Source organism: Phlebotomus papatasi, chromosome 3, assembly GCF_024763615.1.
Source record: "Phlebotomus papatasi isolate M1 chromosome 3, Ppap_2.1, whole genome shotgun sequence".
NCBI classification, from domain to species: domain Eukaryota; kingdom Metazoa; phylum Arthropoda; class Insecta; order Diptera; family Psychodidae; genus Phlebotomus; species Phlebotomus papatasi.
In genome coordinates, this window is record NC_077224.1 from 13,483,132 (window position 1) to 13,508,360 (window position 25,229).

The window sequence follows — 25,229 nt, forward strand, 5'->3', positions numbered from 1 at the left end:
TTGAAATTTAATAAGCTTATTTCTCTTGAAGATGAAGAACAAGGAGTTTGACAAATTTGAATAAGGATAGATTTCTTAATGTAGTGTTTTGTCTATTTCGACCTACGTTACCCCTTAATAATAATTTAAATTTAGAATTTATGATAAATTATGATGATACACTTTTATACACTTAAGTAATGATGAAGGAAAAGGAATTATACAAAAAAATTATAAAACTTAAACTTTAAACAAACAAAATTACAAAATAAATCCACAAAAGGATTTTATTTGTGACTTAAGGTAAAGCGCCCTCAAGTCGATCGGGGTTCCTTAATTCGACCAGTAGAGTTATTTATTCAATTTATTTATATTTGGACTAATATTTGGCGTATGATCTAACATTAATAGGTCAATTATTCCATAAATAAATACGAATCAGTGACAATTTTATAGAAATTCACCATCAAACATTCAAATTTTGACTACCGGTCGACTCGAGGAACCGGTCGGCTCGGGGGCACCTTGCCATACTCGTAAGTTAAAATTTCTAAGATTTTTAATTTTTTTAAAATTTTATTTCAAGACAAATCCAACTTTAATATAGTTTTGTTGATTTCTCTTTCAAGATTGAAAATATTTTCTAATATTTTTGATATATTGAGATATTAAAAAAGAAGCATGTGAAGAAAACTGTTCAAATTTAAAATTCAGAAAATTACCTTTTTATAAAGAACACTTGTATTTATATATTTTTCATGGTTAAAGCTTTCTTATATTTAATTTTCAGAAATACTATTTCTCTAAATATTTTAATAAATATCATTAAACAGCAATAATCACAAGAGCTTTTGGAAAATTTTAGAAAACAGTTCAAAATTCATATTTTCTAATATCGAAAGCTCAGAATATAAAACGAAGAACTCACGAATGGCGCGAATGGCCAATTTTACAGGAGAACGATTTCAATCTGAAATTTTACATAGTGAGTAGGGGAAAATACTCTTCCTTCGAACGTTCATACCTTCGAATAATGTGAATTTTCTTTAAGTTTTCCTAAGAGACTTAAATATTTCTATTAAATATTAGCTAGCTTATTATCAATTTTTGATAATTATGTGACAATCATGTGGAAATCTGTTAGGAAAAGTAAACGAAACTCATATTATTCGAAGGCATGAACGTTCGTAGGGAGAGTACTTTCCCCTAGGATCTATAAGATTTAAAACCCCTATAACTTTGAGAATAATTAACTTTTCCGGTAAAAAAAGTCCAGGGAAGGTAGAATATGCCAATGAGTACCCTAAAAGCGAAAAAAAACGAATTTTTCAAAAATCAACTTACTCGACTTATAATCTGACAACTCGATTTTCTGCCCCACTTTTCCCTAAAGCCTCATAAATTTTTTATTACCCTTGTTTTGCGCTATTTTTTATTTAGAAAAAATTATTTAAAAATAGCTATGATTAAGTAAGAGTTACTGTAAATTAGCATATTGGTTCTGACTGAATATATCTCAAAATCAATTTCAAAAAAAAAATGTTCAAGGTAACATTCAAATCCGTTGACTTTTACCAAAAGAGAAATTTGTGGAAATTTGCTTCAGCGCAAAACTTTTGTATTTCCGCAGAGAAAAACTGCAAACTACCTGCTGTACACACTATATAGAAAATTTAATGTCTTGCTCCATTTAATTCTTGCAATTCTTCGTGCCAAAAACAATTCTTTATTCTTCCTCTGAGAAATTCCCAGTAAAATATAATAAAGTTGGAGGAGAGGAAATTCGCTGAAATATTGTGTTATTTTACGGAAAATCAATTTTATTGCCATTTTAGCCTCCGATGTTGAGGAAGGTCTTTTAGGAAATTTTTTTGGTGAGGGCATACGAATTTCTCAGGCAGAGTACTTATGGAGGTTTATCTTAAATCTCTAAATTGGATGAATCTGTAAATAGCTGTGTTAAATTTCTCTCAGTGATTTACACACAAGTACACAAAAGACTTCCTTATCGCGTGAAATTTATCTTCTGGGAGAGAGATAAGAAGTTCTACGATAAACGCACAATAGATACCTTGGTGCGAAATTCACCTGCTTTAGTATCAGTTTGGGCGTGAGACTGTTGGTAACGGAAGGTTAATTTGAAAATTTGGTCAGTGATGAAGGAATTGGCTGGGTGATTTTGTGGATAGTGTAACAGGATAATTTGTGAAAGAAGTGAAAGAAGAGAAAAATATGATAGTGAGACATTTAGTGGTTATTTTATTGGGTGTTTTTGGTGAGTCCACGAACATGCGAATGTGGAAAGTGATGATAAGATAATTAATATTAATTTGTGACCTTATTTCTGAACACAGTGCTGGCTGACGCTCAAGTCATTCCCGCCCATCTTCTGCCCTGCTATCGTGGGAATGAAACCCAACCATGGCTCCCCAATTCCCTGCCCCTCCTCATTGAACTGGTGAGGAAGATTGAGGATGCCCGGCCCACATCTCTGGACGCCAGAACCCTCAGTGTTCAGCTCTTCCATCGATTGCGCTTCGATGGGATTGAGAAGGCGCCTGGTGTCCAGGAGAGTGAGTTCGTGACCCCATTTGGAGTGACTGGAATCATGGCCCCAAAGATGAGAGTCCTCAGACAGCTCATCCCACCCCCATCAGGAGAATCTGAACTTGAACAGATCCTCTCGCAGTTCGATATCTGTGCCCTCCATCGCCTCATAAGTTCCTCAGTGGAACCCTTCGAGAGAGGAGATGAAGTCCGAACCTGTCCCCTCAACCTCGCAACCCCTGAAGACAGGATCAGAGCTCCCTGGATCACCAGGAACAAGTAAGATACCCCTTGCTTCAACTGTCGTAATTCCCAATAACAAGAATTCATAGTGAATTTACTGAGAAACATTCCATAGCATTTAGTACACTTCTATTATCTTCCCACTGATAAGGATTATAAATTCTGATTCACGACCAAAATTGTTCAATACGTTCAATACAACTCCTCTCAGACGTACACGCTTTCCATCCCCCAACAGGAAATTGCTCTACCATCTATATATTTTCTTCCTGGCATTTGCAAATTTGATTTATTTCACCAATAAAAGTGAATTGATTGACGATATTACGCAAAGGGGAATTCCGGAATATGACTCCTTTATTGTGATTTTCAAGACAGTTTTCTTGAGGATTTATTGGTGCCATTGGTGCACTTGAAATAGAGAAACACGCCTTGCATTTTCCCCTGAAACACTTCAATACGTTTTAACCCATTTAAAACCGGTACAGAAAATGAGTTTTATGGGAATTTTCATACATTCGAGTTGAAAAATTACGACATTACTACAGGAATGATTACAATGGATGTCATACGATTTATTCTCAAAGTTGATTTACTATCAAATAAAACCAGTGTTCTGTCCTATTTGCCTTTGGCACTGTACAAATGAGCTAATAAAATTTAATTCAGTCAGTAAAAAAAATCAAGTTTGTGCAGTACTCTATTTAGAACTTTAGAGGCTTTAAAATTATAATGCAAATTTTAGCAAAGGCAGAGAAAATGGGTGCACACAAATGGAGTTTGATGCTCCAACTAAAAAGAAAAATGAAGTCTATTTTGTCCAAAATATCGTTAATGTTTGAAAATTTAAACGTAATTCCGAGTTTTGACACTAAACTTTCGTAGAAGGTGGTGAAAGTTTTGAAATATCACACTAAATAATTGGATGAAGAAATGGCGTAACATGTATCGATAGGGGACTTTCCGGTGATGGCCAGCGGATTTCGAGTCGCTTCACAAAGAAAAATACTCCTTCAGTATTTCCCAGAGCTCTCAATCCTGGAGAAGGTCCATATCCAGGACCGAAAGCTCTGGACAAGATTGAAGAAGTGTTTTTGTTTGTGAAGTGACTTCAAATCCACTGATTATCATCAGAGAGTCTCCTATCGATACATATCATACTAAAGAACTTTAAAAAGAATTAGGAAGAGGGCTTTAGGTTTCGCACATACTCTGGCTTCAAACACTTCATATTTCTCCCATATTCCTTTAATGAATCTGAAGATCACATACCGTATGTTAGGATGACTTTGACAACCTCCTGTTCGTAAGTTTTTAAGTTAAGTTAAGTTTAGAACTTAAGGATGGTCTTTACCGATCCAATCTACCATGTTTGATCGGTGAGAACCGTTCTTAAACATTAGAATTAAAGAAAAGCTTACGAACAGAATTTAGTAATGCGACAGGAACACTAAATCGTGACTAAGGCCGATACATTTTGACAATCGATCACTTCGAAATTCGAACAAGGAGTCCTCCAGTCACCTTACGGAATAATCAGGAAATAAGAATGTTTTTCTTTGGCCTTTCATGTTTTGCAAATAGGTATTCGAATTTCTCAAACGCCACTTGTGAATGGCAAGAATAGATTTTCGTTTAATCTTTCACCGTATTAGATGAAATGGGTACAATAAAGCGGATCAGTTACGGTGCCTGGACCTTTTTTGGAATAGTTCCAACACAAACAAGGATACTAAATGATGTTTCTTATATAAATTAGATAGATTTTTGTAAATAATATGTTCATTTTGAAGTTAATGGATTAGGCAGAAGTTAGGTACATCTGAATTACAGACTTTCTTATACGGACTTCAGATCTAAGGCTTAGCCATATGGTTTAGCTTCTCTAATTTCTTATCAATCAAGATTGTTTTTGTAAAAAAACTAGAAAATCATTGAATTAAGTTGCTTTTTACGATTTCGAGACCTATACGAGCTTCAGACCTATGACTTAGCCATATGGCTTAACTATCCTAAATTCTTATCAGTCAAGATTTTTTGGAAAAAAAATAGATTATTAAGGACAAGAGACCTAGGGGAAAGTGCCCATGCTTGATATCATTGGAAGATTCGTAATGACTAAATTTTCTATGTTTCACAATATATATGTGACTCATCGCAACCATATTTTAAAAACTATGGGAAAGTGGCCAGTTTTTTAAATGTATTGCGGAGTCCGGTTTATTGAGAAGCATAGGAAAAATTTAGCCAAGCTTCCAATGGTATCAAGCATGGGCACTTTTCCCTATGAGATTTTGAAAAAGCAATAAAATTGGTTGCTATTTGGGATTTTGAATTTAAGTCTGAAGTCCCCTCTACTGGAACTGGGCTAAGCCCCTAGTCTGATGACCGCATAAGTTTCAGTTTCATTTTAAAATAAGAGAAAAGCGGTTTTCTAAAAGTCCCCCTATTTAAAGCTAGGGGACAGGGCGCTACCTTCAAATGACTAGGGCTTCGGACAACTCATTTTTTTTTCTATGTTCTCAATAGATTTACCCCAAGGATCTTTTCAGGAAATTTAAGGTAGTGGCCTATCTAATAAAGTACAATATTACAATAGGTTCAAAAATCGATAAAAACATATTGGAAGAAATGAGTTTTTCGAAGCTTGAGTAATCCGAAGGTAGCGGGCTTTCCTCTACTCTACTTCTTAAGACTTGGAAATGGGGCAATAGGGGCTCTACTCCAAGAGGCAGGGAATGGAGGCCACTCCAGAATGTGTTCCAAGCATCGTCTGTAGTATTTATCCTATAAATCGACGGTTCCTAGAGATGGTAAAAATTCAGAAATTTCACAGCAGTCGCCACCTACTTTAGGTGGAAATTCATGAAATTTCTTGAAATTTACCAATTCTAACGGTTCCGTTTCACACTATACTAACTAAGTCGACTTAGCCTTTTATTAATCCTGGAGATATGTTATTTCTAGGACCGAGATCTACAATTAGTGAAAATTTCATGCCTTGTGAATGAATCATGTTCATTCACAAATTCATGTGAATTTCTTTTGTTTGTGGTAAGAGATTTACACTAAATTATTTCGGAATTATTAACAATTGATGATAAGCCAACTAATATTTAATAGAAATGTGTAAGTCTCTTAGGAAAACGATAAGAAAATTCACATTATTCGAAGGCATGAACGTTCGAAGGGATAGTACTTTCCCCTATAGGAAATCACCAACTTCAAATGGCTCTCTTGAAAAGCTGTCATTTTGAAATAGATTAGTATGGAATTTTTATTTTTTAATCTAGGGAAGGGTAGGGCTACTTTGAGCTATTATTAATGCCCTACCCCTTATTAATGGAAAGAGATTGAACATAATACATTCAGTCGGGTCCCGGTCAAAATCCCGAACGCCAAAATCCCGAAAGCCAAAATCCCGAACGCCAAAATCCCGAAAGCCAAAATCCCGAATTCTTAAGTGTTATAGCTACTCCCACGATTGTACCCGCGCTTGCTGGAGACAAAGGGAAATCTTCTGTGTCTTAGGAAATTATTCTAAACATTTTCCTCCACATAATTTCATTCCTTTCAGGATTTAGAAAATTCGAGATTTTGGCTTTCGGGATTTTGGCTTTCGGGATTTTGGCCTTTTCGGGATTTTGGCTTTCGGGATTTTGGCTTTCGGGATTTTGGCCTTTTCGGGATTTTGGCGTTCGGGATTTTGGCTTTCGGGATTTTGGCTTTCGGGATTTTGGCTGCCACCGATTCAGTCATTTTAATTAAATTATTTTTAATGGCTCTTTATGTCAACTTGAAATCATACGAGAACGAGGGTTGCTAATGGGTTAACAGTATTGAGTTTACCTCCTTTTTTCCAGCAGTTCATACACAAAAGTAAGAGAAAGAAAAGCTATATTTTATTTAAAATGCAACGTGAAAATTCCATGAATTCCATCAAACTGTTCTTTGTGCGAATTCGAAAGAAATTTCTCTTGAGTTCTCAAACTCTCTTAGAAAGTTTAACATTCTTTTCAATTTTCACTTAGTTTCGCAATAGCTCTTTCAAGCACAAAGAATTATTTTGAATACTTTATCTCTTCCTACTTAGAGCTCAAAATGCGACTTCTGGAGCTCGCATACAGTTCACGAGACCTGTCTCCCGGTGTCCCCTGGAAGTAGGTGTAGCTCAGACCCGGAACTACGGAACTCTGTCTCCGGGAGTGTTTATAGCGGCTGTTGCTGCTGGTCTGCAGCCTCAAAATGTGCAGTTGAGTGAATTTGTGGCCGCTCAAAAAGATGCTAAGGATCGCCTGTATGAGAATCTGGAGACATTGGATGAGGTGAATATTTCTGAGAAGGTTGGGAAATTGCTGAAATCTCTAGATTCTGTGGACAACACGTATGTAGCGGGTTTGGCTGGAGATTTGGCAGAAGTTTGTGTGTACCAGGGACCTTTCGTGGGGACTAACATGGCTGTAGGCGTTCCTGGAAATTGGAACGATACGTTCTTCCCACGGCAGAAGTTCATGATTGAAGGTCATGCAGCCAGGTGGGAGATGACCCAATCTGAACTGATAACTGGGATCGATGCAATGTTTGTCTCCCAAGAGGTATCTGGCTGGGTAGATCGAGTAAGGAGAATTCGTCTGTCGCAATTGCTGGACATGTATTACAGTCCCAGAGGGATACCTAGTCTGTCAGTTGAGACAACAGGTGGACGAACCAAAGGAATGGATATTCCGGAAGTAGATCCTGAGGTTCGACCTTTTGCAACTACTGGGAATAGCATCTTGAAAGCAGTCTTTGAAGATCCTAGGGAATGGGCTGAAGAAACCCCTCGACCTTTTCCAATTAACCCAGACATCAACAATGCCTGTGACAGGAAAGCCATTATTGACCAGATTGATCGCCAAAAGCTCAAAGAAGAAACTTTTGCCTTCGCTCAGATCCTACAATATGCTACTAGCAGTCTAGGAATAACCAACGAGCGTCTCAGAAGGAACTGTGACGCTGCTGTGGACAGGTTCTTCTCAGAAGCACCACTAATTCTAGATACCCTTCCTCAGTGCAATCAAATAGGATCGGATTCAAGAAAACCAGCTATGGATTTGTTTATGGTCATCGACGGAAGTCGAAGGCAGTATGAAAATCTTCAGCTGACAAACTACCTTACAGAGATCTCTGAAGTATCCACATTTGGATCAACATTTACACTGATTCACGGAGGAACAGGAGTCGTTATGGTCAATCAAACCAATAGCACGAGCAGAACATTTGAGCAACTCCGTAACTTTACAGATCCATTCCCTCAAACCCTATCCTTGTCAAGATCTCTCCATACGCTTCTAAATCTTCTTAGACAACAAACCGATCAAGAGATCAGGGAAGGTATCCAAGTGGCACGTTCTCAAGTTGCTCTGGTCTTCTCCCAATCCCAAAGAATTACCCAAAATGACTTTGACAGTGCCAGGAGAATTATTCAAGGATCCCTTCAAAGATTCCCAGATCTGTATTTTGTCTTTGTTACATCCGACGTTGATACTTTCCAAAATCTCATTCAGCACAATCAAACCCATACCACAGGGATTACAGAGAGATTTACAAACCTAGTTTATCCGGAACACTACACAATCATCCGGTCAGATAATATTTCTCCAAGTGACTTCAGTGAACGGTTGGTAAAAGAATTCCGGAAGATACCTAAACGAATGGTTGCTGCCCACTGCTTGGATTCCGATGTCAATTACACAGTTCCTACACAGGAATACTTCCAGATTAGCAGATATAGGTACGAAGACTACGTTGGACCCTATCATGAGCTTATCTACCGCATAAGTCCGTTCTACTTTCGCTACTCTGAAGAAGTCAACGTACAGTTTCTAGGGGTTGACTACGGAGGACTTACGATTTGTGTATCACGAGATCCTTCAACAGCTCCTGATCACTGTCAAAGCCTTAAGGGAATGGATGACGTTTGGTTCAATCTGACTAGGCCATGTGGGAACGACTTTATAACCTGCCGACCTATTTTCTATTCAGTCAACGTCGACATGTCGAATGTTAGATGTTCTGGTAAGTCAATAAAGTTTATCTATGATCTGATTGAAGAAATAATCTTGAAGGAAGATATATTCTTGAAACTGAAAAACTCATAGTAGGGTTCGTTCTTAAACTTGTTCTATTAAACTTGTTATAACGGACGACATAGAAGACAATGAAGCTTAAGAAAAAGTTTTATTTCAGGGATTTTTAAAAGCAGTTCGCAATGATAACGCAACACTTAAAGTTGAGTTGATTCATCCGAATTAAGCATTAAAAATTTTGAACATTATCATAAAACGTTAGAAGGTATTAATAGCCTTAGGGCCCAAGTAGAATCAGGTTGATCCTCAAGAATATTTAGCTTATATCTGAGACTATTTCGTCCCTTAGATTTCTTTAACACAGGAAGAAGATTAGAGTAAATAAAACGACATTCCCTCATTGCGTAATAACCCATCATTTAGTCTTAATCATCATCATCATAACACAGCACTTAATCTTAATGATTCTTTTAATAGAAGAAGAATCAAATGAAGATAAATGAAGATGAGTAAGAAGAAGTTGCTTTTCAGTCCGGGAAGTTGGAAGTCTTCCGCAAAATAACGACCTGTCTTGTGAGTAATAACGCGAATGTTTGAAATGTATCTAATCACTTGAATTTATCTAATGAGCGAAGATGGAAAAGAAGATAACGAAAAAGTGTAAAAGGTAGGAGTTCCTCTTCAGGACTTCCTCCTCTTCTGCTTTACATTCTTTTGATGTAAGAAGAACCACAATGAAGATAGATAAAGAGGAGAAAGAACAAGTTGCTCTTCAGTATCCGAGAAGTAAAGTATCTCATACAAAATAATGACACGTTTGGAATTTTCTTAAGCTTTAGCTTCTTCTGGTAAATAGAAAATTTAGAAGAAGATTCCGAAGATTAGTAAATAGGAGACATTCGGAATTCCATCAATGACAAATTGCATTACAAGATACATTGTAAATGAAGTGTTTGCAATGTATGAAGCATTTGCAATGTAGCTTCAAAGTCTACCGACCAAAGAAGATGCAAAGGAAGATAACAAAGAAATGGAAGAAGAAGTTCCTCTTCAGTATCTAAGAAGAAGAGATCTTCAGAACAAAGATCAAACTCTTGCAACTTAGTTAGGCCTTACATTTTTCTTATTAAGAAAGAAAATTTAAAGAAAGTCTGTGAAGATAGGTGAAAAGAAGATATTTCTCTTTCAGAATTGAAGAATTAAGCATTCTTCTGTATACTAATGAAACACTTAAATATAGTTTAGTTTTATTTTCCTTTAAAATATGAAGAAGATTTTAGAAAGGGATCCTATGTAGAGATTAGGAAGAAGAAAATATTCGACGAGGTACCCGTTAAACGTTCCCTGATAAAAGGAGAAATAAAGAACGATAATGAAGAAGGAATAGTATTTCTACTTCAGTATCTGAGAAGTAAGACATCTTTATGATTAACAATGTAAGTTTTGGAACTTAGGATAAGTTTTAGCTCTTCTGGTAAAGGAAGAAGATCTACCGTAGATGCGTAGATGAGTGATATTGCACTCCTACTTTTCGTACGCTTTTCTTTAATTCGGGAAGTCACGGATGGTCAAAAATCATCTTAAAGTCTTAGAATTAAAAAATATCTTACGGAAAGCAGGGATGTAAAGTCGTCCCCGGATTGCAGTCATTCGCGTCTACGGTGTGCGAAGATTGTGAAGATGAATTTAAAGAAACCATACCGTCTTTCGATTTCAAGCAAGAATTAAATCACACTTCTTCTTAAGACCAGTTGGGAAGATAATCTGATAATTTTGAGTTATAAATACATTCGTATTTGCTTATTCAGTAACTCAATGAACTCTTTTACTCTCTAAGTTTAATTTGAAAACTATCTTCCAAAATACCAAAATTCACTTTCTAATTTTTCTCGTTTTTATTGTTTTTTTTTCGTACAGAAAACGACTGCCGATATCCGGATCAAGTCCGTTTCCATATTCAACATCAAGGACTAACTTGCGAAAGAAGTTCCTCAGGCCCATACCACCGCTTGAATATATTTGTTTTTTTAGCCTCAGTAATTTCAGTGTTCCTTGTAAAGCTCAACTAAGTGCCTTTTGTAATAACCCATTTTCTTTGATCTTAAGAACAAATACATTTTTTTTATTATCTACTTCACAAGAGTGTTTAATTGAAGATTTTTCTGTGTTCAACTCAAACAAACTGTTGCTTCATTGACACTTTGAAGGGATAAAAGTGGGATTTTTCCAGTCAACACTCAGGGAAATGATGTGGATAGAACAGGTATAGGTGAAATAGAAGGAAGAACGATTGCGCCACTTTTACATGCAACACTATAGGTGAGAGGGGCGAAGACATTAAAAATCAATGAAATATTTATTAATTTTCTTTGTTTTCCATTTTCTACCCCCTTTGTATTCCCTGGCGAGTCAACGGGCAAAAGCACTTTATCGATTTTTATTCGTCATTTTTCCGGTATAACCCTCCCTCTATCATCCTTTTTTTTCGCGGTAGACAATAAAACACCGTGAATTTTCCCCTCCATTTCTACACCACAGTGAAAAAAAAACATGGTAAAAGCACGTTTATTTACTGCCAAAATGCACAAGATATGGCAGATAAGGGTTGAAAAAAAAATTAAATAAAAAAAATCCCCATGATTTATACGAAAAATGAAATTTGGGGCATTATAGCCAAGTACTCAGTATAAAATGTGAGAGTTTTTAGCAAAAATGCGAATTAATTAAAATTTCCCAAATCGTAATTTTTATTAGCAATTTAACACTTTAAAATTTTCCCATTTTTCATGCATTTCATGCTGAAAAAAGAGCTCCAAACGAATTTTTTTTTAGAGAGAAAGCTTTCACCAGGCGTCTCCATCTAATACATTATTCATTTATTTTCATGCTTTCCTCTCTGATAAACAAATATTATACAAATGATTTTAAAACACGATGAAAGTCCATTAATAGCATTGCGATTTTAATGACAAATTTTGTTAATAAATTTGTTCGTTGAACTATGAAATAATAAAGTTCAAAATTGGACAATATTAAATGCTTTTTATGGTTATACAATGAAATTTATTAGTGTAACAATAACAATAAGGGCGATTATAATTTGTCTCATTTGTCTCACTGTTTATTGATTCAATTTATGAGAGGTTATGTTGCACTATGGAAATTGAAAAGAGAATAGTATCGATATTATTTTGTTAAATAAGCGGAAATACTTTAAATGTTGAACAAGTTTGAAGAGAGATTATCTCAAATGCGAATAAATGGCTCTTACAGTGAACCGCGACCGACGATGGGCAAAATAATGCCAAACGATTGGCAAAATAATTGCTAAGACATAGACAGATCGACATGAAACTAGCATGAGATCGGTAGATCGGCAAATTTTTTGGAAGAAATCGACAGATCGACACTCGAATAAACCGTGAACGGTGAAGTATCTACCCCTTACATTATCTAACTTCCCGTAGAGGTTATTTAGAATTTGAGGTTATGTATAAGTATAACGTAACCCTGAAAAATATGCTTATCAATTTTAATGATTCTAACCAGAATAAATCAACATTGAAAACCCCCCGTGCATAATTTTCTTACTTATATTTTGTTGAGAAACTAAAAAGTAGTGTCACGGTTTTTTGAACATAACCTCTAAATTTTACACGATACAAACTTTAAAAATTCTCCGAATTTTAGCTATTAATTTCACAAGTTCTCTTTGAGAGACAAATATGGGAACAGTTTCAGGCTTCGCACAAACTGTCTCTGCTTCGAACACTTTTTATTCTTTTCACATTCGTTTAATGAATCTGACCTATATCCATGTCAATATATTTAAATAGTTAATCTGCAGTCATACATTTCCTGAAGAAATAGGTCAGATTCATTAGAGAAATATGGGAAAGAATATAAAGCGTTCGAAGCCAGAATGTCTGCGAAATAAAAAAAAACATTTCTCTACAATGATTTTGAATACTTATGCCTATATTAAGTACTATTTATGTTAATATACCATTTATATTTTCGAGGTTAGAAGTACACTGTAGATAGGGGAAAGTACACTCTCTTCGAACGTTCATGTCTTCGAATAATGTAATTTTTTTTTATATATCCTAAGAGATTTACACATTTCAATTACACATTGGTCAGGTCAGCTTATCATCAATTATTGATAATTACCTGATAATTATAAATCTCGTAGGAAAAATAAAAGGCATTCACATTATTCGAAGGCTTGAATATTAGAAGGGACAGTACTTTCCCCTACAGCAGCAAAGATAAACTTTGTTTTTTAGGTTAGGTTCCACATAAACTAAAATTCCTACAAATATCCTATTGAACAATACTAAGAGTATGAGGGCTATTTGCTTTAAATTTAACCTCAAAATTTTGAGGTTATCTTAGATTATATTGAGGTTATATACTTCGCATAATTAATTTCATAACCTCTCTAATTTTTTATTATGAACAACAAGTTAATTAACCTGAAAAAGACAGCTATATGTTTTATTTAGGAGAAACAAATCAAGGAATAGGGTAAAGTCATACAAGTTGTACATAGTGTTACAAGTTGGACAACTCTCCGGTACAAGTTGGACATGGCTTTCTTCTTGATAAAAATAGTACAAAATTTATTTTTAAGCATAAGGAACCAAATTATAAAACTATAAAGCATTAAAAATATACAAATAAAAATGAGGTACTAAATTCATTAAGAAAAAAAGCCCTGTCCAAATTGTACCATTGTCCAACTTGTACCACTTTACCCTATTATAAAACTTTAATCACTGTGATTCCCGTGATTCCTATCATTCTTAAATTCAAAGCGCTTATTAAATATATTTACGACTTTTATGTAATTCTCTGGTTATTTTTAAAAAACTTAACCTCTGTTTTTAGTGAACTCTTAAATGTCCTTTTCACAATATTTAAGATGTTGGGAGAAGTGAAAACGAAAAATATGCCGATTTACTGATTTATTGAATAACTATTAAGAAGCGTGATATTTTTTTTAATTTTTAACTCAATATTGAATAGCAGAATATTTTGTAAAAAAAAAGTTAGATTAAGTGTGAAATATTATAATCTAAACAATTTCAACAACCGAGGATTTGTTTAATATAAACTTTGCATGAAAATCTACAATTTTTCTTATTAACTTATTTTTTATTTTTTTTTCTTGCATTGGGTTATGTTTTCTTTAACTTAACCTCACATTCCATTATAAACTTTTTTAGTGCTCGCACTCAAAGAGAGAGCAGTTATATAATCGACTTTTTTTCAACTTTTCACTGTTTTGGAGCTTAAACGGTAAGAGATATCGGCTTCCAGGATTCGATGACCCCTCGATATTTGTTTTTCCCCTCCTCACCCCCCTCTAGCCCCCCAAAAACCGTGTTTTTTGGTTTTTCTCAAAATTGGTCCAAGCTTTTTCAGTTATTTTCGGATATGTTTTAGAGCTAGTCCAGGCGAATATTTCGCCCAAACATATCTATGACCGGAAAATTCTCCATTTTGAATAATTGAAGATCAAAGGTGAACCACTTTGGAAGGCTCATTTTCCAACCGATTTGGTTAAATTTGGATTTTTTGGAATAGTATTGCAATTTTGAACCCTGCTGCATCGGTCTTCATCGGTAATGAATCGGTTAAGTGTCAATTTTTTGATTTACAAATGCTTTTGTGAATTTATGAATCAATTTGATCTCTAGTATATCAGTGATACCGAAAGATTATGCAAAAGAAATAATTCACGGTGAGCTCTATCTCGTCAGTTCGAGCATTCTGCAAAGCTGGGACGCTTTGCCATCTCTTTTTTAAATATATTTTGATGTGAGATCTTTAAATATGGTACATTAATTGTTATTCAATTGATAATTTATTGATGAACTACTTATTTATATTAATTAGGTTATTTCCTCCAAACCTAATCTCACTTTTTGGCAAAAATTTTACTTGTTTATTATAAAATATCGTGACAAATCTTTACTAAAATTAGAACTTGTCTTCCAAGTCTTCTATTTTTCTTTAATTATATTATTTGCTTATTTAATTTCATTGTACAACATTTACTTCTCGAATATTAAGGAATTTCTAACCAAATTATTCGGATCTCTTTATAATTCTTGGAGTATATTGTCAAATATTAAACTCTACCACAGCCTTCATGAATATTCAAATTGAAATATTGATTATTATATTTAATTTTGCAAGTCATGAAAACTATTGCTGCTCTTTATTTTCTCTAATTCTTCTGCACCACCCCGATCATTTTCATTGCGACTGGAAACGATTATGGGGGGCAATAGGAGAAAATTAAAGTAAATATAGAATTAAGAAAATTGCTGCTCTTAGTTCAGAAGAAAAAATTCCGTGTGAATTTAAATTGGATTATTTTGAGTTTAAATGCTCATGTGGAGAAATTATACTTGGGCTGTTTGTAATTCAGAGTTGTTTAGCATTTTGGTGAAGAGTTACTTGCCAAGAGAAGTCGTTTAATTTGAAATTAACTATTTTGTGGGTGTGAAATTCAGTGTGTGAAATGCATACACTAAATTGTTATTGATTTATGCGGTACGACACTCAATGCAGAGGTAAATTTACTATATGTAAAACAGAATATTTTAAACTACGTCAAAATAAATTTTACAGAGCAATTTTTTTTTGATGTCTCATGTTGATCAATATGCTGATTTATAGACAGTCTCTCAATTTTTTCCCCTATCAACTCAATTTTCCCAATCAAATCACATCAAATCCGCAAGCCTAGTGATTTTTTTTTGGAGAGTATCAGTCGCAGAGTACAAAAAATATTCAATTAATCTCCCATCTAAATGGAAGTATTTTTGGCTTTTGATACTTTCATTCCTTATTAAAATGAAACAGCATGTAAATATATTTGGGGAACATTGAAAATTGATTGGATGGATGCCAAATCGAAGGATCTTCCCCAGAGTTTCCTTCTCTCTCTGGGAAAATTGGGAGCATTCTACTGAGAACTCTTGGCTATTAATTTGTGAACTGGAGATGTAGGCCAACGCGTCGAAAAGTGGCTTCGGCATGAATTTTATCAGAACACACCCATCTGTAAGAGCCTTAAATCCATCTTCTATACCCTTACAAAACACCCCATCAACACTCTTCTCAATAAATATTCATAACAAATTTAAAATCAATTTACATTCCCATGGAGCTAAAAAAAGAGCATCGGCATTAAAAAGTAATTATAGCCGAAGAAGTGGAAGTCAGCAATTAATTTTCCCATTTTCAAATGAAATTTTCTTATGTTATTGCTCAACAGAGATGTTCAGTATATAATTCTTTGTATTGCACCGATTGTACCCTTAAAAAAAAAAACACTTCTTCATATACAATGCAAAAGTGGTGCAATTGTACAAAGAAATTTATGTTCTACCATATCATAAAACTACGTATTTCTTATTGAACCTGGTTGCAGATGGTTGGTGAAGGACACGGTTGTAGGACTTCACATGAATTGAGATGCAAATTGGTTTGTGGAATTTTTAAGAGATTTTTCTCACCAATGTTCCATGGGAGTATGTGGTTGAGATAGCACGTGACTTGGAAAAATGCATTATGCAGTAGGATCGGTGCTAAGAAATGCTTAAAAAAAGATTGGGGCGATAAGTAGAATCGATATGTAGCCTAAATTCCAGAAAATCTCTATTCAAATTATCGCTTTACGTATTTTTTCGTGGATTAATATATTTTATCGATAAATTTATTTAATTGTTTCCCCTAATTTTTTAAACTAGTTAATAAAGTAAATAGGGAGAAGTGGGGCAACTTTGAAGCGAAGCAGCCTTGAAATTGGGTTTTTTCTTCTATTTTTTTTTTAAATAAAATTGAGCCTTTCATTTAGCTTCGCAATAACTTTGTTGAGCTAAATTAGAATGAATAGATACCAATTTCAAAGCAGCCCCAATTCAGAGGTGCCCCACTTCCCCTTAGGTTAAAAGTCAAAACCTCTTTTAAACGAGGTAAATTTGTTTTGATATTGTTAGCATTCTGGAGGTAGGTAACCAATCATCCCCTGTTAATCACTCTCAATTGACTCACGCCCCAAGATGAGCTTCTAGGTTAGGAAAAACACTAGAATTCTTTTTGTAGGCTTTCCGAGGGCTGTATGAGCCTCTTTAGAGACAGGGTAGAAGCGGATAATGAGTTGGCGTGATGGATAATCTATATGGACACCTCCGGTAATCGCCAATTGAAATTTTGTTTCACCTCAAAAAGAAAAAAAAATTATCTTGCCTAGAGCTTTTGGTCTGGATATGGACCACTGAAGAAGGTCCATATCCAGACAGAAAATTTGTTTTTCCTCTTTCCACTGGAGATTACCGGAGGTGTCCATATAGAATATTCATTATGCCAGTTCATTATCCGCTTCTACCCTGTCTCTAAAAAACCATATTTACCAACCTGGTTACCAAAACCATATTTATTTGGTTTATTTCGAAAACGACTCATATGATTTCTTTTATTTTGGAATATGTTTTAGAGGTTGGTAATGCGAATATTTTCTCCTTGGACACCTATGTTCGAAAACCATTTCGATATAGAATTTTCGAAGATCAGAGTTTAACCACTTTGGGAGGCCTATTTTTCAAACGATTTGCTTAAATTTGATTTTTTTTTTTGAGAGATCTTGAAATTTCCAACCCCGCTGCATTTGGCTTAATCGGTGATGAAGTGGTAATATACCCGTAAAAGGTTTGCCTCTCTTGGATTTACTTTTTTATTTGCTCGTATGCACGTTACTCAGTTAGTGATAGCGACTTGTGATTTAAGGCAGGCCCCCCATAAGTCGACACAAGGATCGCTCAAATGTCCCGGTAATCGTTAATGAACCGGTTCATAACCGATAACTAATTTTTATTCGAAATTCAAGTATATTAGTCCTAATAAGTTATTTTGGGCAATGTTTTGAGTGATTTATAAATCCGTTTAAATCGATTTTGAACTGGTACTCAACCGGTTCATAACCGGTAAGTAATTTTTGTCCGAAAATCAATTGTATTACTACTAAAATTATTTTGCGGAATCTTTCGAGTGACTTACAATTCGGTTTAAATCGGTTGAGATCCGGTAAATGGTAAATGATGCGAAAGTACTTTTGAAGAATACCATCTTAGTCACGAGTTAGAGCACTTCGCAAAGCCTGGAACTGGAACACTTTGCCACCCCTTTTAAGACTTAAGTTCTATAAAATGTTTGTTTTTTTTGCTTGTTACTATCCAGCTTAATCTTATTATTATTATTTATTGTATATTAATTAATTAAATTTAATCAAAGTAAACCCAAGTGTTCCCTTATCAGCTTTCCCCCTGAACATTTGAAAAAAAGAACGTCCAGAAAATATATTTTGTTAAGAAAATGTACCATAACTTTTTTTTATATTTTATTAAACCATCCTTTTAGTATTTCTCATCATATCTTAGAGTAATAAAATTTAATTTAAAAATTATATGCAAGGATTTCCAGGAATAGTAGATTGTCCATAAGGAATAAACTAATACAACCCTTTAAAATATTTGTTGTCTTAGGTGAAGATGGTATTGATTTCCAGTTAGTTACTTATTCATCATTTTCATTAGTAATTGTTCTATCTTCTGTGTATTTGCATAGCATCAGATTGTACAATAATTGATAGAAATGACAAAGACGACACTCAACTGTCCATGGAGTACTAAGCATACAAATTAACTGACCGAGATTTTGGCTCATATACAAAATTTGACAAATGAATAATGGTAGATAGTATAATATTAGTGGCAAAGAGAATATTAAGAAGTTATTTTAATTTTTTGCTTTGTCTACATTTGTTCCATATGCTACGCAGCGATGCGTAATATATCTTGTATGTATACACAAAACAAATGCAATTAGCACTGTTACTGATCCATACGGCCGACGATATGAAACTAACATGAAAATCTAGTCCACGCCCTCTACAAAGTCTAATAAGTATAAAGCAATAATCTACTATAATTTTTCAGATCTTTCAAATACTGTATGTAGAGAATTTTTCAGAATATGGATTTATTTTTGCGAGATTTCGTATTGGGCGTGGCCTATTTTTTCATGTCCGTTGCATTTACAGACCAAAACCCGCAGTAAAAGTCTTAATACTATTAGCATTCTTTTAAGTGATTAGTATGAAATTCTTAAGCAAATTGCGAGTTTATTTAAATTTCCTCTAAAATCAATTAAAGATGTTAGGGAGCGTGGCGTATACACTATAAAAAAAAACAAAGAAGAAATTTTCATTTCCAAGAAATCTTCAGAGGATTTATGAAGACGATTTGTAAAGGGAAATTTTAAATTATATGGCTTTACTGTAATCCTATTTTGAAGAAGGCGTGACTTATTTTAAATGATCGTTGCACTTTTGCATTAAAATCCGAATTAAAAGCTTCTATTTAAGTGATTTTTCATCTGAAGTCATATTTCACAAAATCTAGCTTAGTTGTTGGAATATAACTATTCTTTTTATTAGTGAAAGTACTGACATGATAAAAATGTGACTGTTGTTTTCTAATGGCCGGAAATATTTTCCATTCTCGTTGTCATTTTAAATTAAAATCCGACTAAAAGCTTCAATGTAGGTGATTTTAACCGATATCATCATTTTCCAGATGATCTGGGTTAGTCATCCTAATCAAATTACAAACATGATAAGAATACAACTGTGTTTTAGTAGTGGGCGTGGTCTATATTTCAGGCTCAATGCATTTCACTAGTATCAGTTATAGCGCACAAAATCTGAGTTAGTTAAATGAATAAACTATTCTTTTAACTAATAAATATTATTAGTATGTCTATGCTTTTGTAGTGGGCGTGTCTTATTTTCATGCGCGTGACTTTTTTATGTCAAAGTAGTTAGATTAATAATAATATCTATAATCAAGGGTCCATCAAGCCTAATAAATAGTGAAGCTATTTTTCACTTTTCCTTGTAAAAAATTTGCAGATATTACACGGCGACTTAAACATATTTGCTCGTAGTTCTTGTAATTTCCGGCGAACATTATGAAATGTGTATTTTTAGATAAATTTTAATGCATGATTTCGAAATATATCAGACTGATAAGTCAATTCTCTTTAGGAAAAAACTTGCCAATAGTCTTCAGTGCCCCTATGCAAAAACGTATGGAAAAATAAAATGCCGAGAGGCCCCTGAATATAATAATAATAATGGTGGCACGACGTTTCATAGAGGAACTAGGCCTTCCCACAAGGGAGTTCGGGACATCCATTATTATTTTTTCTTGTACGAGATGAGGTTGTCAGTGTCAGTCCCATGCCCGTGGAATCAAGTGCAGTGAAGCTCACTGGATGCAATTTGAACAACTTTCACGCTAGAAGAATTCCTGGGGACCTGCACTAGTGCTCTACGACTTGACCCATTGAGTGCCCCAAAGTAGTTAGCTAGAGTATCTCTTAATTAAGTATTCCGAAGTTTAGAGATAGAGTCGGAAGAACGTCTGTTCGACAGGGAACCCCTATTGACACTTTTGTCAAAATGTTGAAAAATTTTTAATATATCTAGTAAAATATAAGTAATATAACGTTTTTTCTGTAATATACCTTTTACTATAAACAGAGATGTTCAAATTTCATATCCCAAATGGTACAGAGTAGGGTGTCAAAAAGGGCTGACACGAGTTCTTAAAGTGTCAATAGACGTTCCAGAGTGGCAGAAATATATTCAGGATTTTGCTTAGGAACGTATCAGAATCGATTCAGCAAATCTTCCTGATGTTTTAAAGATCGAGAATAGTGAATTTTCTCCTTAAGACGAAATTCAAGAATTTATTTCACATTTGCACAGCCGAGAGGAGTGGCCTAAAGCATTAATGGGTGGAGCTTATTAAAAGAAGGTCTAACACTGATCCACACAAATTAGAAATAGCCCCAAATTTCTTCAAAGACTCCCATCTCTGTTCTTGGCTCAAATGATTTCTTGGCCAGAAAAATAAAACCACGTCCCAAAGAGACAGCACTAAGGGTGGCATTTTCACTGTGGCAGGCAATAAAACTTTCTGCTTCCGATATATGTAATTATACTGGAAAACACTCGTGAGTGTGTGTTTCCCTTTTAATTGTTTTCACCACACTTTTATTGGCATTTTCTTTCTTCCGAACAGTTTAATGGCTATTTGGGTTTTTGGAGAATTTAAGCCTCAGTGGCATCATGCTTTATTGGGCATCCCGGTAAACTGTTAACAAATCTTCTGCCGAGGATAAAGGAGGGGTGTAAGTGTAAATGGGTAAGCATAAACAACGACAGGAGTCCTGCGGAGCGATTGGGGGTTGAGAGGGTGGCCTTTTGGGAGCAAATGACATGGGAATTTAGGTGTTGGTCGATATGCAGTTGCAGTTCTTCGCTCCCCAGCTGCAAACTCTATGAACAATTGGCTAGATGCCAAAAAAGCCAAAATAGGAATCGTCAGTGGCATATCAAACAGGACAAAACTCCCTAACACCCTGTTCCTGACTTTTTATTTGATGCCCCATTTCACACTGAAGGCACGTACCTCAATATTCCCTGACCGACAAAGCTCCTTCATAAGCAATGATGTTTGCGGTTGGGGAATGGGCTTTTTCTCGTGGTTTGCAGGTGACAAGAGGATGCAAAAAAATCTATAAAAAAGTGCCACATCGTCTGAAAGTTACTTTTATGATTCTTATCAAGGATTTTTCAACACTTTCCCGATAGAATTTCCACTAGATACGTAAGGAAAATACCAAAAACTTTCATGGTCAATTATTTAACGAAAATGATTAATAAAAAAATTGGTTAGTAAAAATAGTTTTAGTCAATATACCGGTTAAAACGATAATTAGGGGAAAGTTCTCATGCTTCGTACGATCCCAAGATTCTGCTATGTTGGGGCATTTTTTCCTAGTTTTTAAAATATGGATGCGATAAATCACATTTATTCAGAAACATAGGAAAAATTATTTCATTACAAAGCTTGGGATCGTACAATGCATGAACACTTTCCCCAAAAGCTACAATTTCAACAAGTAAGCTTTCAATTTTTCATCACAATAAAGGATTTTTTCATTAAAAGTAATATTTAGTCGGAAAAAATAGCAGAATTAGTCGATAGTGCATTTGGGCCACCTTTTAGCTCGGTATAATTTCATGAAATCAAAATTCGCATTCCTTTCTTCCTCACAAGATCTACAGAAGTATACACATTTAAAGAAATTAACACTATTATAGTGCGTAATCTTTCACACCACCCTAATGCGCGATAATTACATCTTATGCTCGGAACTTCACGATATACTTATTATGCATAAAAATATTTGATGTTCTATATGACTTTTGACCAATGAAAAGCATCTCGGCTGAAGTATATGTCCTAAATGGAAATTCAACAATTTTACACAACTTTTGCTTAAAAATTCAACAACTTTGGTTGAAATGCATAAATCTTCACACTATAATAGTGTGAAAAATTATGATCAAAATATAACAGTGTTAATTTTTGATCATGCGACAAAAAAATATCATAATGCTGTGTATTTTTTCAAACTATAATAATGTGAAAAACTATAATTATACTATAATAGTGGTAATTTTTAGAATTTTTCAACAGTTTCAAACTACAAAATATTGTTGAAATTTTTTTGTGACAATAATAGTGAGAAACTTAACACAGTTTTAAATTAAGCAACGTTGTTGAAAATTTTTCAACTATAATAGTGTTAATCTTAAATCACGTCATAATAAATTCACAAATTCATTCCAAATCATTGTGCATTTTTATAAATTTTTAAACTAAACAACTAAAATGGTCGATTTTGCACCATTATAATTAGTAGTAAAATTTTACACATTTTTTACTGTGTATCCTACTCTGTAGGTCTCAAAATTGGACTGAACTAAATTTAGGTCGGTGTGATGTTCAAAAGAAGAAGAAGAGTGCGAAAGACTAGGACAGACACATGCAGAGCTTTTAAGAAAGAAAGGGATGCAAATTTTGATTTTATAAAGTTTTTCTGCTCTAATAGTTGTGCTGAAGTCGACTTTATTCAGCAGAACGAAAATTAATTTTGATCGGTAAGAGGATCATATTTGAGCAATAGAAAAAACAATTTAGATCAACAATAACAAATTAAATTTGAGCCAGTAAAGATATTTAAATTTAAAATTATTAGTCAAATCAATTTCAAAAATCAAAAATCAAAAATAATATTGTTTAAGAATTTTATATCATTGAAGCAGTCAATTTTGGTCAGCAATATACTAATTTATATAAATTCATTTTGGGCAGCAAAGAAAAAAAAACAATTTTGTTACAAAAAGTCAATCTTGCCAAAATTTCTTTTGTCTGAAAAAATCAATTTTGGTCAGTTCAAAGACAATTCGAGTTCAGAAAAGTTAAGTCAGTTCTGTAAAAAATCAATTTTAATACAGCAAATTGTGTCAGTACACAAATAGAATTTTTTAGTTCCTAAAAACAATTTTGGACAGTGAAAAAATCGTTTTAATTCAGTAAAGATTCAGAATAATTCAATATTCATAAAATCAATTTCAATCAGTAAAGAAGTGAATAAATATATTCAAGTAGAAATATTAGATTAATTTAATAACAAATGGTCAATTTGGGCTAGTAAAAAAGAAATCTTTCATAGTAAAAAAGTAAATTTAGGTCTGTAAAAAATCAATTTTGATTACTAAGACAAAATTTATACAGTAAAAAATCAATTTTGGCAGTAAATTTTGTTTTACTTAGTAAAAGCTCAATATTTACGAGTAAAAAATGAATTAAGAAACGAATTTTGGTTAATGAATAAACAATATTGATCAGAAAATAACCGGTTACAGGTACTACAAAATAAGTTTAAATTAGTAAACAAAAAAGTGTTAGACAGTAAAAATACATTTAAAAATTTAATAAAAAATATCTCGTATTTTTGGTCAGTAAAAAATCAATATTAGTCAGTAAAAAAAAATAATTGTGCTAAGTAGAAAAATATTAATTTTGGGATAATGAATAACCAAATTAAATTGGAAAAGAACATTAATTTTTGATAATAAACAAATAAATGTTATTCAGTAATGGCTGCGGCACACCTTTTAGATCAGGAAAATTTCGTGTAATCGTATTTCACATCCCTTTCTTTCTTAAAAGCTTTGCATAAATCTACTTCACCATTTTTGAGTCTTCTTCTTCTACTGAACGTCACAACAAATCCAATTTAGTTTAATCTAATTTTGAAAGCGAAAGAATATAACAGACTTATGCAATTATTTTGAAAAAAAATACAAAGAATTTTAATTTCATGAAATTAGACTAAAAACTAAAACCGAAAAGACCGAACTAAAAGGTGTGCCGAGGTTATAAAAAATCAGTTTGATCTGTAAGAAGAGTCAATTTTAATCATTGAAAACCATCAATTTTTTATCAGTAAAAACAATCAAAATTGCCCAGTAAAGTAACCGGAAGAAGAAGAATTTTGCTCTTTGAAAGACTTTAATTTCGGTCAATAAAGAACAAATTTAGTCATAAAAAAGTTAGTTATTGTTTTAGATTTATTAGTGATAAAATTTTAGTCTTTAATGGCTCCGGCACATCTTTTAGATCAGGAAAATTTCACGAAATCAAAATTCGACATATGTAAATTCGAAAATAAACATATGCACACCGTGCGAGAAGGAAAAAAGATTCGAATTTCGACTTCATAAAATTGTACTGAACTAAAAGATGTGCTGGAGCCATAACAAACCAGATCAAAATTGATTTGTTGCTGACTAAATTCAATTGTTTACTGAATTAGGGGAAAGTAGTCTGCCTTTGAATGCGGCAGCCTTTGAACATTTATTTTTTTCTCCTATTTTTCAAAGCCAAAATTCTATTTTGTTAATCGAAATTCATTGAAAATAGTTAGTTGAATTAACTATAGTTTAGAGAATTTAGTTTTTCCATTGGAAAGTTAAAGAAAAATTGAAATATTCAAAGGCTGTCGCATTCAAAGGCAGGCCACTTTCTCCTAATCGGATTTTAGTTGGTCATTTTACACTCGTAAAAATAAAAGGATCATATTGATCCAAATTTCATTCTTCTGCAAAGGATGGATTAAATTAACATGTTCTAATTATGATAAGTGTGAATTTAGAGTTTGAAATTTGATCCATCCTTTACAAAAGGATCAAATTTGGATCAATTTGATCCTTTTATTTTTACCAGTGTAATTATTGAATTATCAGTTTGAATTTGTATCCGATCAAATTTGGTTTATTTTTGCTTTTTGGTAAAATTCTGCAGCCGAGAAAAGTTTTCACGTCTATCAATAAAAATTTCCGTCCTTCAAAGCTAGTGAAGAGGAGAATACTTTTCATAGGAAAGGTGAAAGGTA

At 33.6% G+C, this 25,229-nt stretch overlaps 3 protein-coding genes across 15 annotated transcripts in view; 2 read left to right on the forward strand and 1 right to left on the reverse strand.

Moving 5' to 3' along the window:
- LOC129807789 (potassium voltage-gated channel protein Shaker) overlaps positions 1 to 25,229 on the reverse strand; it is a 345,833-nt gene that overhangs the window by 102,947 nt on the left and 217,657 nt on the right. The window lies entirely within an intron of this gene.
- The window catches only part of LOC129807792 (uncharacterized), an 802,905-nt gene that overhangs the window by 71,440 nt on the left and 706,236 nt on the right, over positions 1 to 25,229 (forward strand). The gene's annotated exons all lie outside the window — the stretch shown is intronic.
- On the forward strand, positions 2,045 to 10,974 carry LOC129807788 (uncharacterized). Its single transcript, XM_055857269.1, has 4 exons — positions 2,045 to 2,254; positions 2,334 to 2,805; positions 6,863 to 8,826; positions 10,755 to 10,974. The coding sequence occupies exons 1-4, from the start codon at positions 2,212 to 2,214 to the stop codon at positions 10,904 to 10,906; spliced, it is 2,631 nt and encodes an 876-aa protein (XP_055713244.1). The 5' UTR covers positions 2,045 to 2,211; the 3' UTR covers positions 10,907 to 10,974.

Bases quoted from the DNA above. Each gene is read 5' to 3' on its own strand.
- LOC129807788 (XM_055857269.1), top strand. From the start codon at position 2,212: ATGATAGTGAGACATTTAGTGGTTATTTTATTGGGTGTTTTTG. The intron at 2,806-6,862 runs GTAAGATACCCC...CTTCCTACTTAG, and splicing joins CCCTGGATCACCAGGAACAA to AGCTCAAAATGCGACTTCTG. The intron at 8,827-10,754 runs GTAAGTCAATAA...TTTTTCGTACAG, and splicing joins GTCGAATGTTAGATGTTCTG to AAAACGACTGCCGATATCCG.